The sequence below is a fragment of the Myotis myotis genome, unplaced genomic scaffold, assembly GCF_014108235.1.
Source record: "Myotis myotis isolate mMyoMyo1 unplaced genomic scaffold, mMyoMyo1.p scaffold_m19_p_2, whole genome shotgun sequence".
Taxonomy (NCBI): Eukaryota; Metazoa; Chordata; class Mammalia; order Chiroptera; family Vespertilionidae; genus Myotis; species Myotis myotis.
This window is the reverse complement of record NW_023416324.1, coordinates 159,654,388-159,673,700: the sequence shown is the minus strand read 5'-3', so window position 1 is coordinate 159,673,700 and position 19,313 is coordinate 159,654,388. Positions and strand designations below refer to the sequence as shown.

The 19,313-nt window shown below is 38.6% G+C and overlaps 1 protein-coding gene across 3 annotated transcripts in view; it reads right to left on the bottom strand.

Moving 5' to 3' along the window:
* The window catches only part of SLC49A4 (solute carrier family 49 member 4), a 71,982-nt gene that overhangs the window by 1,978 nt on the left and 50,691 nt on the right, over positions 1-19,313 (bottom strand). Inside the window, exons 8-9 of one of the 3 annotated variants that reach the window (XM_036352193.1) lie at positions 6,206-6,388; positions 4,178-4,203 (exon numbers count right to left, since the gene is read on the bottom strand). The exons of 1 other annotated variant lie outside the window; for it this stretch is intronic. In XM_036352193.1, the coding sequence (XP_036208086.1) occupies positions 4,193-4,203; positions 6,206-6,388 (194 nt within the window). In that variant the 3' untranslated portion in view covers positions 4,178-4,192. Of the gene's footprint in view, positions 1-4,177; positions 4,204-6,205; positions 6,389-19,313 lie in introns of those variants that run through there. One more of the 3 variants, XM_036352192.1, reaches the window with a different exon arrangement.

Below are 19,313 nucleotides of genomic sequence, written 5' to 3'. Positions count from 1 at the left end.
ATTCTGTTATGAGCTGATTTAATGGAATTAAGAACATGCTTCTTCAAAATGGCTTGCTCCTGAATTCAGGACTTGCCAACAGGCCAATCCTGGGCCTCTCGCTATGAATACACACCAGCCCACTGTGGCTGCTGCCAGCTGTTCCTCCAGCTCCAGTGGCCCTTCAGCGAGGCATCTGCTCAGCCTTCTCCTATCCCGACCCCTTGACCAGTCGATCCTGAGGTGCTGGGTGCAGAAGTGCGCAGCTTCTTGGCATAAAGAGGTTGGTGGCAGTGGTGGGGATAACTTCTATAGTTTAATATTCATGTAGCATTTTTAATTTAAAGAAACAGCAAATGGCCCTAGCCGGTTTGGCTCAGTGGACAGAGCATCAGCCTGCAGACTGAAGGGTCCCAGGTTCGATTCCGATCAAGGGCATGTACCTTGGTGGCGGGCACATCTCCAGTAGGAGGTGTGCAGAAGGCAGCTGGTTGATGCTCCTCTCTCATCAATGTTTCTAACTCTCTATTCCTCTCCCTTCCTCTCTGTAAAAAAACCAATAAAATATACTGAAAAAGAAACAGCAAATGAGATAAAGAAGTTCCCTGGGACATCTTTTCTTTGGGCACTGCTATCAGTTTATATTTTCCCTTTGTACTTCTACCGAATGCTAATACTGCCCTAATCTTCAAAAATCATCCTAAAGATGCCCACAGTTTAATCCATAATTCATATGGCTAAAAGAGCAATTTATGCTCAGAATGGAAACCCAAAAACCAACAGGTAAGAGAAGGTGCTGAAATACTTTTTTTCTGTAATATGCTCAGAAAAGCCACCTCCTTACCTCTCAATTTCTACATTTTAAGTCAGACATGCTATTATATGGCATGTAACAAAGGCATGTAACAAAGGCATGTATTTCAATCATATTTCATGCAAAGCTATTTTCTGTGCTTTACTTGGGCTGAATATAATCTAAACACTCAGAGAGGCTGTGACCTCTGGGATCTTGTCTTTATTCTGACATTCCCTGAAATGACACACCCAGTGTCTTCTGCTTTAATATTAACCATATTCTGGATTTCTGATGTTAATTTTAACAGGCAAAAAAAAAAGCAGTATAAAAATAAGAAGAGAAAAAGCAGCAAAACAGTTGACAACATCATACCATTTGTAGTGAGTATTTTGACTTTAAGGAAAAATTTTCAGCTGTTTTTTATGGGGAACTAGAGCAAACACACATGCAGCAACAATCAACTTGTCCTTGCTCTTCTTAAACCTAGCTAAGTGTTTGCCAAAGCAAAACTTTGTCAATACTAAGCAAAACTTGGTCAAATATTGCCAAAGTGGACCTTCTAGTTTATCAGAGTTATAAATTCTTCCTTCTACCTACATTCAGATGAAGTCTTTAAAAATGCCTCATCATTACTCTTTAGTGTCATGGTGGGTTGGTTCATGTTTACTATTATGCTTCTCTCTGAAAAGTCAAACCCACTTGGCTCAGTAACTATAAGTGTTCTTTGAAATTCTTTGCCTTTTACGAAAGCAAAAGGTCAGGGACGTGAACCTGTACATTTTCCCACCGGAAGCCACTCACATAAACCACCATGTAGGCGCTCTAACAATCAGGAAATGGTTTGTGTAAAAGTGTCATTTAACTTAGCAGTCGCAAAGTCAACTGCTGTCCTTTCGAGCCAGATGTCATAAGACCCAATTGAGCCAACAGAGTCCTAATCCATTGGATTTGCTTATTCTTATCCTTAAATCTTTTAAAGTGAGCACGGTTTTCTAACATTCCTTTGTCCTTAACTAGAGAAAATACAGATCTATACTCCAGGCTCCGCAATTCGCCTCTCTGCTTCTGCTGGTTCTCTGTCAGTTATTACGTACACTGTAACCTGAGGCTCTCTGCCAATTTACAGTTTGGACAGGTGCTATATTTCACTCGGTGTAGTGGCTCTGCACCAAATGGTGATGTTCTGTTGGGACCAAACTAATTAGGGTTTTGCTCATCCTTTCACCTTTTTCTACCAGAAGCACTACTGTGCTTTCCACCTGCTCTTTCCATTCAATGATGCCATGGCTTCGTCTCTATCACCTTCAGGTACTTTTCTGAATCCAGATACCACCCTCCAGAATGAATCTTCTATTTGTTTTTGGTGGTTTAACCAGATGATTTAGCAAAACTGTCTCCATTCTCATTTGTGAGGATCCAGCTGACATCATGATTTCACACACAGAGTAACACCCTGCTCCCTTCGCTCCACGTAAATTACCCACCAGATCTGACCATCAAACACACTGCCTGATTTTACTCCTTAGATGTCAGAATACTTCTCACAGGCCCACATATGATGAAGCTGTTGTAACCACTAGTCAATGCCTCCCACCTCAGCCAGACCCCTGAATCTTTTGAGCCACATCGTAGCCTCAAATTCATGGTCAGCTGCTTCAAAAATGAAAGGGCTGAGGTAAACAACAACAACAACAACAACAACAAACTTTAAGGCTTTTAGCCAAAACCTGCTGCGAAGCTTCTAGAACAACAACAACAACAAACCAGATAAAACAAACTGCAGAATAAGTTACAAATCATACAACAGAACGTTGGGATACATTTCAGAGCATATAAAGAATATAAGAGCACTCCCTAATGATGCTGTAAGTGAAGTTATTAGAGGAAGGCATCACTGTGCTGTGTGAAATAACTCACTGAGATTCTCAAAGTAAATATTATAGGAAACAACTGAGTTTTAGAAACATGCTTATATTAGGGAGCATGTAACAATTTTTTTAAAGTGACCATGAAAAAGCCGGGTCAGAACAACTCTAAGAAACTTCTGACACGGTCCCAGGTACCCAAAGCAGAATCAAAGCAGGACCTGGGGAGCCCTGTGACCCCGGCTCCAGTGCCTCGGTGTAGGAGCCTGAGTGACATTCACTGTTGAGGGTGGCGATGGCCATGAGCTGCAAGCTAATTGCCAGTGGAGCCTTTCCTGCGGGGCAAGCCTGTATAAAGGGCTCACTGCAGGCCAGTCTGTACGCCCTGAAAAACTGTCTGACGTAATCGCCTACTGGGCAGCACACTGTGGGAGACAGAACTCCAGGCAGGAAGTGCAGTGCTTCTTTGGGAAGAGACCTAAAGAGTCGCAGATCTTGATGATGATTAAAAAGCTGGCCTTCCAATCATGTAACTAACAGCTGAATTCTGACATACAACTTAACTTCTGGGTGAATTTTTCAAGTTTTAAAATGACTAAATGATGACATTTGAACACTGGCTCTAATGGAAGGGAATCAATGTATCATAAAAACTGTCAAGGGTACTAGGCTGTGGAGCTAAAAGATATTTTTAGGAAATAAATTTACAGAATTTTGAGATTTGCAATTTCTGTATCATCATGCCTCAGTTATAAGGCACGTGAACTTTTGCTGCAGGACTTTTGGGACAACACCAATGAACTGTATGTGTAAGATTCTCAACACAGTTTTCCGAGTTCTGAGGACTGCCGCCTCAGAGAGATGTGGGGTATGTTTGTGTGCCTTTAATAGACACCCAAAAACAAATATATAAAAGAAATTCTTTAAAATAGAAGCCTAGATATTTAAATTACTAACACCAACCAGCTAGTTATCTACAAGGAAACAAAACAAGCATTGGGGGAGTGTCAGGATCTCGGGCGTGACAGGGATATTCTACTGGCCAAGCAGGTAGTCAGGAGTGCCCTGGGCTCTTCCAGTCAGACAGTGTAAGGATATTCCCTGCCCTACACTGATCAATAAATACGTGTTACAGTCCAGAGACCGCACACAAGAGGGTTATTGGGGGAAACAATATCTGGCATCGACTGTTGTTTCTAAATACTGGGAAGACAGAACTCTATTTCCAGCAGACAGGAAAAACCACGCTCTACTGGGCTGCAAGGATCACTACCAAACCTGTGCCCATGAGCTGGAAAATTGCTTCTATCACCCGGAGAGGCAACACAGCCATCTTTGATACTTTACCTGGCAAAAGAGAGGTGCTGAGCCTCTTAATTGCAACTGTGACATAACTGAAGTAGATTAAAGCTGATAGGTGGTAATTATCAGGTGGTTCTGTTTAGAAAACTCCCTGGAAGCAAACACCTTAGTCCAGTAGGTGGTGACGGCATTTTCTCTAAAGGAAACACACGTTTCCAGGACAGTCAGGAGTGGTCTGACGTCACTGACGTCACTCTCCATCTGATAAACCAAGCACACATCAGGTTTAGCAAAGCTAAAACCTACTTTACCTGCATTACTGATTGACAGAAATAATCTAGTTTGTTGTTAATTATAATCAGAAGTGAATATATCATGTGTATGCTTTTTGCTGTTAAGTGAAAGTATGATGCCGAAAGTTGCCCAAAACTTAGGGCAAATTCTGTTTCATCAGCTTTGAAAGTTTCAAAAATGTCTTTTCCAGGTAAGCAGGTTATCGTGGCTACGATTTCAATTATAAGCTTGTCAGAAAGCTTCCTATAAACAATTAGGCCTCTTGGAGCAACACATTTTAGAGCATTTCTTACATTTGAATCTTAAAGATTCTTCCATGTACAAATTATTCACATTTACTGGCATTTGATGAGTAGTAAGAGAATAGCAACCAGAGTGTGGGAGGGTAGTAATATTAGGTTGATTAAGATGAGAAATAAAATGGGACATAAATCTAGTAGAAATTAATAAAAGCTTTCTATTCAAAGAGTCACAAGCATGAGTTCTTATTTTAACATGCAAAAACAATTCTAGTTAATTATGCCCAAATTTTCTGAAAACAGTAAAACAGAATTTGGATTGCAGAAGAGAGAACATGAGAGAAAACCAGACAACTGTACAGAAAAAAACAAACCACGAACCCGAACACCAGTGGCCCTGCCTTCAACATGCCCTGCAACCTCTCCAGCTGTCCCCGTAGCGCCTCCTCCCGCCCCTCAAAAGTTATGTGAAAATTTCATTCTCTCCTGAAGCCTGTTCTCCACCTTCTTTCTACCAACTCTTAATAGATGAACTGGCTTCTAAGCAGAACGGTGATGCCATCTAGAATGAACTCCTTCAATATTCTGCCCAGCAAAGATATCTGCCTCCATGCCCATCGACACAGCCTTCTCTCCTATCTCCTTTTGTGCAAGGCAAATCCTCCACTTGGGTTCAGGACCCCATCCCTTCCTCCTTTGTACGGATTTCCCTCTTCTTCAAATGTGTACCCTGGGGTCCTAACTTCAACCTTCTTTTCACTCTATACTTGCACGACTATGAGTAGCTACTTAAACTTGAATTAATTAAAATGAAATAAAAAATCCAGTTCCTTAGCTGCACTAGCTTCATGTGGCCAGTGGCTACTGTACCGGACAGTGCAGATAAAAACATTTTCATTATCATAAAAAGCTCCGTTTGGACAGTGCTGTTCTATACACTCCTTGGGTGACCTCTCATTCATTCCAAGGCTTCAAACTATGTACCCCTGACATTAATATATACCTCTGTTAAGACAGGAGATTCTAAATATTCTTTAAAGTAATATACCAGTGGTTCTCAATGGGAACCTGCATTTTAGAATTTATAAAAATTATAAATGCTGGGCCCTGGTCCAGGTTAATTAAATCAGAAATTCGAGGAGGGGGGTAAGGGTACATTAGATCATGTTAGGATGCATTTTTAAAAAAACTGAAGGTATTTTCTTTTATTAGTATGTAAAACCTCAACTGAAGTAATTGGTCTTAATGAAAATTCTCCATATAAATTCCCTATATAGCAGTGCCACAAAACCCCTCTCATAACACATCTATACTAATAAAAACGTAATATGCTAATTAGACCAGTGAAACAGCCATCTTCTGGATGTCCGACTTCCTTCCGGACATAGCCATGGTGGTGGGGGCCGAGGCAAAGGCAGTTAGGGGCAAGATCAGGCTGGCAGGGGGATAGGGGTGATCAGGCCGGTAGGGGAGGGCAGTTGGGGGGTGACCAGGCCAGCGGGAGAGGGCAGTTGGGGGCGGGCAGACTGGCAGGGGAGGGAAGTTGGAGGCATTAGGCAGGCAGGCGAGTGGTTAGGAGCCAGTGGTCCTGGATTGCGAGAGGGATCCCAGATTGGAGACTGTGCAGGCCGGGCTGAGGGACACCGCCTCCCCCTCCCCCCCGCCCCCCGCACGAATTTCATGCACCAGGCCTCTAGTTTAGCTCATAAACAAGAAGCCAAATTTCTTACCTTTGTGATAAAATGTGAGAAAAAGTAAAAGCACTCCCATGAACATATTACTTAAAAAAGTGACAACTCCACAAGTAATTCCTTCTGGAACTGGGTAGACAGTTTCCACAAACAGCTCGAAAAATATAGGTATACTGCTATTCAAGAACACTCCCAGGAGAATACAGGAGGCATACAACGTCACTGAAATAAAAACACAAACAGGTCAGTTTCCCGGTGGCAGCGTGAGTCCCAGCAGGTAGGTCTTCTGGGTCTTCTCTCTTATAAGTATTGACTCTGCAGTTTCATCTCTTTTCAATGCAGCTGATAATGTTTGACAAGGCATCATATATCCGTCAGCTCTTTGCTCCGGTGAGCAGATAGGGAGAAGTTTTGTTGCTAGATGCTTAGCAGTTTAATTGTTTTATCTTTTTGGTGGCTTATTCCAAAGCACAGAAACAATTTTACCATTGTAATATAATTAAAAGGATTCTTTCTCCTTAGTCATACACTCCTGGCACATAGATAGATAAAATATAGCAACTAAATTTGAAATCTAGACTCATTCTATCATTTTAAAGAGAACTTAAAATCTAAGAATAAGTATAAGAAACATTAAGTATTACTGAAAGTTACATCTTTAAAGAGACTGGTAAAAAACAACCCTCCGGGTACAAAATAAAAATTATTCAGTATGTAATTCTAGAAGAAACACTTAAAATAGAATTAGTCCTCAATTTTGGAATGAGTTTTGTATCAACTATTGTTTTAAAATTTGTAACTTTTTGGAACACAGAAAAATTTCATCCAGAAATGCATCATAAATAGTAATCAGAGTCCTGGTCAGTGAGTGTCGGCCTGTGACTGAAGGGTTGTGGGTTCGATTCCCAGTCAAGGGCACATACCTAGGTTGTAGGTTTGATCCCCAGCCCTGGTTGGGGCACATACAGGAAACAACTAAACAATGTGTCTCTCTCACATTGATGCTTCTCTCTCCTCTCTTTCTCTCTCTTTCTCTCTCTCTCTCTCTCTCTCTCTCTCTCTCTCTCTCTCTCTCTCTCTCTCTCTCTCTTTCTCTCTCTCCTCCTTTCTTTTCCTCCCTTTCTCCCTCCCTTCTACTCTCTCTAAAAATCAATGTGAGAACTAGACCACCAACTTACACCATACACAAAAATAAACTCAAAATGGATAAAGGACTTAAATGTACGACAGGAAACCATAAAAATTCTAGAAGAATCCAAAGGCAACAAAATCTCAGACATATGCCGAAGCAATTTCTTCACTGATACAGCTCCTAGGGCACTTGAAACTAAAGAGAAAATGAACAAATGGGACTACATCAAAATAAAAAGCTTCTGCACAGCAAAAGAAACCATCAACAAAACAACGAGAAAACCCACTGTGTGGGAAAACATGTTTGCCAATGTCATATCTGATAAGGGCCTAATCTCCAAAATTTATAGGGAACTCATACAACTTAACAAAAGGAAGATAAACAATCCAGTCAAAAAATGGGCAAAGGACCTAAATAGACACCTTTCAAAAGAGGACATTCAGAAAGCCAAGAGACATATGAAAACATGCTCAAAGTCACTAATCATCCGAGAGATGCAAATCAAAACAACAATGAGGTACCATCTCACACCTGTCAGACTGGCTATCATCAACAAATCAACAAACGACAAGTGCTGGAGAGGATGTGGAGAAAAAGGAACACTTGTGCACTGCTGGTGGGAATGCAGACTGGTGCAGCCACTGTGGAGGACAGTATGGAGTTTCCTTAAAAAACTGAAAATGGAACTCCCATTTGACCCTGTGATCCCACTTCTAGGAATATATCCCAAGAAACCAGAAACACCAATCAGAAAGGATATATGCACCCCTATGTTCATAGCAGCACAATTCACCATAGCTAAGATCTGGAAACAGCCTAAGTGCCCATCAGTAGATGAATGGATTGGAAAACTGTGGTGCATCTACACGATGGAATACTATGCTGCTCTAAAAAGGAGGGAACTCTTACCATTTGCAACGTCATGGATGGAACTGGAGAGCATTATGCTAAGTGAAATAAGCCAGTCAATGAAGGAAAAATACCACATGATCTCACTCATTCATGGATAATAGAGACCATTATAAACTTTTGAACAATAATAGATACAGAGGCAGAGCTGCCTCAAACAGATGTTCAAACTGCAGCGGGAAGGCCGGGGAGGGTTGGGGGGCAGGAGGTAGGGGGGTAAGAGATCAACTAAAGGACTTGTATGCATGCATATAAGCGTAACCAATGGACATAAGACACTGGGGGATAGGGGAGGCTGGGGGACTGTCTAGGGCGGGGGGATAAAATGGACACATATGTAATACCCTTTGTAATACTTTAAGCAATTAAAAAAAAAAAATCAATGTGAGGATTAACAACAATAAAAAATAGTAGTTAGAACCCTAGATTAGTCAATAAAAAGCCCATTAACCCTGTTCTGTAGTAAAATTTTTGAATAAGGACATTATTCTTTTTCTTAGAATAAAGTTTAGAGACATGCACCCCACTCCAAATAATTATATCCTTTGCTACATACAAACTGCTTACATACAAACCTTCACAAATTTTAATTTGAAGGTAAAAATGGAACCAGTGAGGAAAAAATGATATCCTATTTAGAAATCTAAAACATGTTTCCTATAGACTAATAAGTATATCATACCCACTAGTGATAATGCATAGAACTTATTCTAAGGTTAAGGTTACCAGGAAAATATTTTTAATAAACATATTTGTTAAGAAATTTCTGTACAGAAAGTGAAGGAGTGATCCCAAATCTGTTAATGTATTATTCATAGAGCATAGCAAATTACCACAATTTATCATACTGATTACAATAATTAACAGTCTACGACACTGTTGAAGGGGTAAAAAAATAATATCCACTGTTTTCTAATAAAATTTCTCCAATTAACCTCAACTCCCACTTCCTCTTCCAATTATACTGGCCTTTCAGGGTTATAAAATATTTAGTTCCTTCTAATAACATAAATAGCTGGTGATTACTTTGACTTTCTTTGCATCGACGACACATGAAAATAGAGAACAAAAGGATGACAGTGAATAAAGAACATGCTACTGGCTAAAGCAGTCCCCAAATTACCCACAAAATTAAATGGGAAGCATCTAATAGTTACAATAAATACCATTTAAATCATGAAGTAATTGTCAAGAGATTCCTGGAAACAACAAAACCTAACACTACATGCTCACTGTATATTTACTAGACATAGATCATGCAATTCAGTCACCAATTCTACCTAACACATGACTCACTAGTGACCCATTAGGAAATCCAGGGATGGAATATCACTGGTAGCTTTTATAAAGTATTCTATCTACAAAACATTTTATAATAATTTAATGGGCAGTTAATGGTAATCAGAGCAGATTTGGCTATTGACCCAAACACCGACAGGCCTAGGAGTGTAAAACAAGACAACACTTAAATAAGTGACAGGAAAAAAGCAAACCCTTAAGAACTAGAAAGTGCTACTGCTAAGAATTCATAAACCTTTGACAGACTTACTATTCTTTAGAAAATATGTTTGGAAATAATCCTTTTGACATTTGTATTTCTGAAGGGTATATATATCCTCACATGTAATGTATAATCAGGCAAATTCAAATGTAATACCTACAAAATAATCATAATCTCTGTATAATAGAATAATTGCATGTTGTTAAAAAAAGAGAGATAATGTAATGATGACATACTGAAAAGGGACCATCTATGGGTATGGAGTCTTGAAAAGAGATATCTGAGTTTGCTGATTTTTATCAATCATGATACAAAAAAGAGAGGGAGGGAGGGAAGAAAAGAGAAAGAGAGAGAGAGAGAGAGAGAGAGAGAGAGAGAGAGAGAGAGAGAGAGAGAGAGAGAGAGAAAGAAACTTGGGATATCTTGGAGAAGGAGAGCCTGGTGACGCAGGGAAAGAGCCCTGTCTGAAAACCTCTCATGGCCATGCAGCTCCCGTGGCTTCAGTTTATGCTCATTATAAATCTTCCAGTTTTGGTTTCTTAGGTATCTAAACTGTGGGAAGGGAAGAGGAAATCTTGGTCATTGGAAAAATAAAATTTTTATTGTTGATGGAGCTGTAAATAATTCATCTTCTGGTGGGTAATTGAAAATGTCTATCAAAATAAATAATGCACACTGTTTGACCCAGCAATTCCAGATCTAGGAATTTATCCTGCAAGTCCAAGTATATAAAGCAGACTCACTGAAATATTGTTTGTAGCATGAAAATATTACAACCAAGCTAAATGTCTATCAATAGGAGGTTGGTCATTAAAAAATTTATCAAACATCCAACAAAGATACATTACACAATCATTAAAAATGAATTAACTTTATATGTACTGATATTAAGGACATCTAAGATATGTAAATAAAAAAGGTACAAGTGTTATATTTTTAAAAAGGATACACACACATTTGCAAATGTATAGAATTCTCTGGGCAAATACCCATGAAACTGACATTCAGGGTTGCCTCTAGAGAGGGAAATTGGGGGCACAGGAAAGTAGACATTTTTCATTGTATACCCTTTATCTACCATTTGAATTTGAGGGTGTTTTTTTTTTGTTTGTTTTTTTAACTATGTGTATATCTTGCCTATTTGACAAAATAAAAAGGGAAATTTCATTGGTAATAAAATAGTGAATTGGTAGCTCATCCAACTCCCCTTCATGCAAAATTGTTAGCTCACTGACTCATCAATGATGTCTGCACCTGGGAGCCACATAACCCAGTCTTGTTGCAGGAGCCTTGACATAATCATTCCCATTTTATTTACTAGAATTCCTGTTATACACAGGAAAAATGTGCTGTGATGAATAATATATCACTTCAGAGGCCAGTAATAAAAAAGTGAGTATTTTCATTCAACTCTCTTACTCTCAATGTTTCCTTCGTATCTCTATATATAGAAGGCTAATATGCTAAGTGTCCAACTATACGACCGGTAGCTATGATGCGCACTGACCACCAGGGGACAGATGCTCAATGCAGGAGCTGTAGAGCTGCAGTGACTTGGCAGCAGCAGTTCTCGGGTGACGCACCCCGAAACCAGAGAGGAGGGATCCCGATTCCTCATGGGGTCACGTGATCCCACCTTTGGCTGTGGGTTATGCTGTTGCTGGGGCACTGTTGGCCCTGAATCTGGTTTACTGCACACTTGTGTTTGCATTCCACACCCTGCACAACAGCAACTTTGCAGAGTGCCCTCTTGCACCCTGGGACCCCTCAGGGGATATCGGAGTTTCAGCCTGATCCCCACAGGCCAGGCCAAGGGAACCTACATGCCAGAGGGACCCTGCTCACTATGGAGACACCCTTCGAGCCACGGTGCCACCCCAGGTGCAGCCAGCCGGGGAGGGACCACAGGAGGTTGGCTCCAGGATGTTTCCGGCCTGTCTTGCCCAGTCCCTCCCCGCTGGCCATCTTCTAATTAATTTCCTTTCAATGTGCACGAATCCGTGCACTGGGTCACTAGTCTATATACATAAAAGGCTAATATGCTAAGTGTCTGACTGGTGCTGCCGTGATGTGCACAGAGAAATGGCACCGTGGACGTGGCACCCACAAAGCAACACTTGGCTTCTCCCAAGTGGGACACAGGCCCTGCCACCACCCTGGAACGACACCCACCCCACCAAATTGCAACTGATGCTGCCGGGACCCTATGGTGCAAAATGTGGCCCCAAACGGTGGCTGTGGGCGCTGGGTAATGATGTCACGTAGCAACGCCTGGCTTCCTCTCCCTAGCGACTAGCCTCCTTGCAGTTTCTTCAGCCCAGGAAGACGACTTGCTTTATAGGCAGGTGGAAATATTTCACAATTTAATCAAATGTCTGTGAAGTGTTTTCCCATGCCTCATCTCATTTGATCCTCACAGAAGTCCTGGAGTAGGTAGATAGGAGACTCAGTGGAATCCTATTTTCTTTTAATTAGCTGGAAAACAGAGATTTAGGAAGTTTAAAAACTTGACCCGACTGAAAAGAAGTAAGAAATGGTGGACCTTGAAAATGACGTCAGGTTTTCTCACTGCGCAGAATATAGTCAAACACTGCTGCAGTTCAATCTTTTACCCTTTGTTCTCCCTGCATGATCTATAATAACAATTTGCGTCGTGTTGATATTTCCTGCTGTGTTTCTGACAATTACCTGAAAGAGAAGTTGGGGTGCTTCACTGGGCTGGAGAAAGTTTAGCTAAATCAGAAAGCAGGTCTAATTAAGCATTATCTATATATATGTAAAGCTCTTGCTGGCGCCAATCACATGCGTGTGTTTCGATCTGTCACTGTTGATCGTGATTTTGGTTAACACTTCTATTATAGAGAAAGGGCAAACAGCAATATTAAAATATTTCTTCTAATTAATTTCCTTTCAATGTGCACAAATTCTTGCACTGGGCCACTAGTATTACTATAAAAATGATGAGCAAGCCCTAGCCAGTTTGGCTCAGTGGATAGAGTGTCAGCCCGAGGACTGAAGGGTCCTGGGATCGATTCCAGTCAAGGGTACATAAATTGGTTGCAGGTTTCCTGGCCCTGGCTGGGTGCATGCAGGAGGCAACCAATCGATGTGTCTATCTCACTTCGATGTTTCTCTCTGTCACTCTCTCTCTCTCTCTAAAAATCAATAGAAAAATAACCTTGGGTGAGGATTAACAAAACAAAAAAAGATCAGCAAAAGGTTGTTTTACACTTGATGGTTATGCTGAAATCACTTCTTATTGTAGAAACTAAAGAATCAAAGTAATTTGCACAGGAAAGGGTTAAATTAAGATCTCCATAAGCAGAATGGGGGAAGGTGGCTGTCAGGACTGATTTAAAATATTCCTCCCCAGTGTTCTGGGACATGCCGAAAGTAGAAGCTGATTTTTAAGAGCCTGAATTTGACTTCCATTTGAGTTTGCAGTTTAGAGCCTGATACATTGTCTTTATATACTGGTTTGGCAGATCTAGTGGGTGAATGTCATCTATTAAAAGTCAGGCAGACAAGATAATTTCCTGCTCGTCAGAGAGGGTTCAAACTACATGATCATTAAATATTTCCATGACTTTCTATAGTACTCATACTAAAATTATAACTGACTGCCTTTCAATTAAAAAGCCAAGGTAATTTAGCAGAACAAACACAATGCTGATGTAGAGTTCTTTCAAAGAAGCTAACAAAATTCACAGGCCCATAATTTAAATTATAAAAACACAAAGCCCTGTGTAGCACAAAATACAGTTACAATGGATGTGTTTCAAGAACATGAATTGGATCATAACCCTGAACATCTGGTCCCCCAACCCTGCTCCCAATGACAAACCAAATTACTAAACTTTAGGGAATAAAACTATGTATAAATATATTTTTTAACCAAAATACTCAAACCTTAGATGAGTAGCAGTTATAAAACAAACACAAAATTTCAGATAAGGACTATTTCCACTCAACATCTAATGAGATTCTCAAGATATCATCAATAACAAGAACAATTTCAAATCTTGGATTTACATAATTTTAAAAACATTTTTGAAAATACTTTCAAATATATTATCATATTTTATCATCTTATCAACTCTTTGAGGCAGGTAAGGTATTTTACAGATGAACTGACCAAAGTTCCGAAGGTCAAAAGGACTTATTTAGGAACAAAGTGAGTTAGCAGTGGTAAAAATAATGTAATTAAGGCCTACAGAATCTAGCATGTTTTCCATCAAGCCACTGTGTCAGGTTGGAAAAACACAAACAAGGCTTGGTATTTCTTTTATTCAATGGTATTGACACAACAGGCATGCTCCTCAAATCTGTATTCAGTACAAAGCTGGAAGTGACTGCACATAAGACAGATGACAGAAATCAAAAATAGAGCACCAAAAGGTTACAAAGAAAGAGATGAACTTTAATCGTGATAAATGCAAAATAAGTCCAAAAATTATTGCTTAGGCATATAACAGGGAAAACTTTAGCTTAAGTCTTTCTTCAAAATCATTTATCAGGAGCCTATTATATATATGTAAGCCACTATACTAGAACAATTAATAGGACATACTCTGTCCTCAAATCACTCTGAATCTAAAGAAATATGATAGATGCCTATTGGCTCAGCAGCCATTTACATGCACAAGAAGAGTTCGGGAGATAATTATTCTTCATTCTCTTAGAAAAAGCAATGTCTAACCATGAGAAATAAGAGCCTCCTGATCTTAAGTGCTGAGTGCAGCAGGAAAGGTGTGCTAAACTCTAGCAGTACATTTTAAGAAGGACAATGACAAGCAATGGTAGGTTTAGAAGAGAGTGACTATGCTGGTTAGTGGTGTGGAATCCAAGTCCAGTGAGAAAGAGTTGTAAGAACTGGGGGATGGTTAGCTTAAAAGGCTAAGGCCAGACATGATAAATGTCTTCAAATGTTTTGAGGGCCATTAATGGAAGAGGGAGGGAGCTGGCCTGCTCTGTGGAAGCTGTGTTGTTCCACATCAGTTATTTCAATGGAAGGAACAATTTCCCAGGACCCAGAGCTGACTAACAACAGAATTGGTAATGTACGTTTGGGGAGGTATTCAAATTGAAGTGTGATGAAGATCTATGTGGATGGTAATGAAAGAGATACACTGATACATTTATGGGATGATAAGTTATATCAGATGATGACCAGGATTTATTTTAGTAGATCAATAACAAAATTAAAAGATGTGCACTGAAACCCGTTTGGCTCAGTGGATAGAGCGTCGGCCTGCGGACTGAAAGGTCCCAGGTTCGATTCTGGTCAAGGGCATGTACCTTGGTTGCGGGCATATCCCCAGTAGGAGATGTGCAGGAGGCAGCTGATCGATGTTTCTAACTCTCTATCTCTCTCCCTTCCTCTCTGTAAAAAATCAATAAAATATATTTAAAAAAAAAAAAAAGATGTAGGCAAGAGAGCTTAACTAGGATATGAAAAACAAAAATCTTATAGGTGCTTCTAGAATCTAGATAGATAAGAATAATAGAGAATTTGTTTGTGGTTTTATTAAAAAGCATTATAAATAAGAAATAAGGATTACAAAATAACAATACATTTTTATTATGAATTATTAACAATTAGAATCAAGAAATTTCCCTAAAGAGTAGGTTTATAACATTAATACTCTTTATTAGATAAACTTTTATTCTTGTGCATATTGATTGAATTTTTATTTTATTTTATTTTATTTTATGATTTAGGAAAATAACTGGGAGTTATTATATTAGACCCTTACTAAAAATATTTCTACAATCTAAACTTGATATTGCAAATCCTTTTGGAAATAAAGACATACCTATAAAGAGAAAGAGTAAACACCCACATTGTTAACTACACAGTCTTTCTTCATAGATTTTGAGCGTGTGGAACAGGCAGAATACATATGTATGCATACACACTCACTGATACACATTCCTATATCATTGAGCTGTGTTTCTCTTCTCAGCCTCATATTTCCTTCCTAAAAATGACTGCTGTGGCCTTCGTGATCTACCATAATTAAAATATGCAGTGCATGAAACTGTGGTTCCAAAAGAGGATGGGCATATTTTGCTGCAGTATTCAGTAGTGGAGATGATTTTCTTTCTTTGTGTTATTAATTTGTGGTGTCCCTTGTTTAGCCTCTTTGTTGACACAGTCCAGTCCTCCAAAGGTGATGGTTATGTTTAGAGTCTCTAAGGGCTAGAAGTGATTATCTCGCAGGAACGAGGCACAACTAATAATCCATTGTAACAATGGTCCCAGAATAGAGACTAGTGTGGAATCAGATATTGTAGATATAGGTTTAATCAGTAACTTTCAAGCTCCCAAAGAATTACTTAAGGATCTGAAGAAGGCGATGTACTATTAAATCACGAAACACTGATCACCTGGTCAAGCCCTCTACCTTCAAGAAATACAGATTCTGCCTGGAAAATTATTTGTTCTTGACAATCTCATGGATAAACAAACAGTACATGGTCTTCCCTAATAGGTCCTTTGAGCATTTCATGACTTACATTTCAGATTTTTCACAAATTCATTTTCTTCTTTTAATCTATGTTCTATTTTTTTCACTCTTGATCAGTCATAAACATGAGTAATAATCATTTTTAGTTCATAAAAATTGAAAACAATAATTAAGTCATTTCTAATCTTTTTTTTTTTTTTAAATATATTTTATTGAGTTTTTACAGAGAGGAAAGGAGAGAGATAGAGAGCTAGAAACATCGATGAGAGAGAAACATCGACCAGCCGCCTCCTGCACACTCCCCACTGGGGATGTGCCCGCAACCCAGGTACATGCCCTTGACCGGAATCGATCCTGGGACCTTTCAGTCCGCAGGCCGATGCTCTATCCACTGAGCCAAACCGGTTTCGGCTCTAATCTTCTTAATATCCCAAATTTATCCCTCAATACCTCTAATTTCCTTAATAATATGCATTTCTTTAATCATGTTCATCATTCTTTTCTGAATTTTCTTTTTAAAAAATATTTCTGTTTTCTAATATGTTTTTATTGATTTTAGAGAAAGAGGAAGGGAGAAAGAGAGAGAGAAAGACATCAATTTAAGAGAGTAACATCGATTGGTTGCCTTCCATACATACCCCAACTGGGGATCAAACCAGCAACCCGGACATGTGCCCTGATCGGGAATCGAACTGGCAACCCGTCAGTGCATAGGACGACACTTAACCAACTGAGACACACCGGCCAGGGCCTGAATTTTCTTATTTACCACCCATTTTTGGCAATTATGTTTTTACTTCTTTATATGCTAATTAAAATGGGACATAATTATCTTAATAAATGCAACATACATGAAAATATATTAAGAGGTTAAAGCTCTCCCCTATTTATGTCACATGCCGTTCAGTACAAACAAATATGTTTTCTTTCTTCAAATATCACTTGAAGTCAGCTTGTAGTCAGGTATCACTCTCAAGGGGCTCATGTCTAGCTAATTACCCCCTTTATTCCCCTCCCACTATCTGTTTCTGATGTCATCATCATGGCATTCTAGTAACTTGAATTAGAGGAAAAATGTCTCCCAAGGCAACTTCTGTTGAATACCCAAATTATATTGTTTCAGCAAACTCAACACCAAAGTGCTAACATTTTTCAAAATGCCATTTTCAAACTATTCATCTGTTCTGTGAAAAATGACTGAGTTGTGGCTAACAGGGCTAGGCATCAAGTTCTCAGATAAGGTGAATAATGTATTTTCATAATTTTTTTCATGGCATAGCTTCAAGATTTTGAAACCTGCATTATCTAGTCAAGAGTTTATTTATTTTCCCTATTGTAGATATTTCAATTTATAAAGATATAATGCAATTTTAAATATTAAGTTTCCTTAAGGAAATAAAAGCATATTGCTGGTAGCCTACAAGAAGATGTGTGTAAGCAAGTACATATAGCAAAACAGTATGTCTTTACACAACTGAAATGATCCAGTTTTCTTCTGTATGGCACAATAATGTCAAGATCAGTGGATTACAAAATGATTGCAATAGAAGGTTTTTAGTAGTAGTTAGCACTTACAACACATGGGTTGAACAAAATTAACTAGCTTTTAATTTATTATGTCAACTGTTATAATTAATGAATATATTTTCAAGTGTTTTTCATGTAGATTCTTCTGATATAGAAAAAGCAGTAACAGACATACTAAGTTTGCTAGAAATGGGGAATAAGGCTAGATATTTTCCTGATTAAAAAAAGAATGACTGTGGTAAAAAAAAAGAAACATGAAGTTGCCATTACTGACTTTAAATAGCTCCAAGGTCTAACTTTGTCTATAATTAGGTTTTATAGTAAGTTCCTTTTTGTGAAACCTCTTTTACTTAAGAGAAATGAGATCAGATTTTTACAAAGGTGGGAAGAGTATCTGTGACAGATTTATTCAAATGCTCCACTGTTCCATTAAAATGTGCCCTTTTGCCTTCCTACAGCTAGTGCTGAATAACAAAGAGTGGGCATGATTGCTGACTACTACTTGCAATAAGTCATATCTACTGAGAATCAAAAGGGAGATAATACATACATTGCATTCATTCATTCATTCACTCACTCATTCATTCATTCCTCAGGGCTTGTGGTAGGTACTGTGGTGGGAGTTGAGGTCAGAATTTATAAGGCACAAGTTCATGCTCCACATTTTTAGAGGAGATGAAACATACACTCAAGTAACTATTAAGTGGTATCAGGAAAGACAAAAAATATATACTACAATCAAGTGAAGGAATGTGAACAAATCTAGTCCTTAACCCAGTGTATGTATAAAATATAAATGTAAAAAATATTTAAAATGCATCTTTCAGGAGTATCTAAGTGACATTCAAAAACTGACTTGCAGTTGAAAACAACAGTAGAATTTATAAATTCAGTAGTTGTTAAGACGGCCAAGTCAAATTCAACCTTTCAATTATGGTCTTGATTTAATTTAGAATTATGTTTTTCCTTTCTGTCCAACATATTTTCAGGGACAAATTGGGAAAACAGTTGTGACCAGGTTCAGTTACATCAATTTTCTTTTAAGGTTAAAAAAGATGTATTGTTTTCAAATATATACTTTTTTCCCCTGATTATAAAAGTATGTTCATTATACAAATCCCAAACCAAAAAAAGGAGGTAAAAAGTTAAATTCATTCCTAGTGCCTCCATCTAGAGATAAAACTGTTAATTTATGTTAATTAGAAAATACATATAATTTAATGAATGTACTATCTTATAATGAGTATTTTCCACTTAATTCAAGGGAAAGAAATCTGTTCGTTGGGTACTCATGACCGTGTTCTTGTAAAATCTAACAGATGCATACTTGACATACAATATCACACAAAAATCTGAGCATAATGCCATGAATAAGAAAAGTTATAAACCAAAACTGTTCCACCAGAATGTTGTACAACTGCTAAACTATGAAATTATACCAGAATAAAATAAAATTATGGCCCAGAATATTTCCCAAATTGCTCAAAACCCTAAAGTAGGAATGTTAATGTATAAAAAGTACGTAATATCCAAAAATGATTACTCTGGACACTGGGCAAAGCAATAAACATTACAGAGGATTCCCAGGGTGGTATAGAGCAGAGGTTT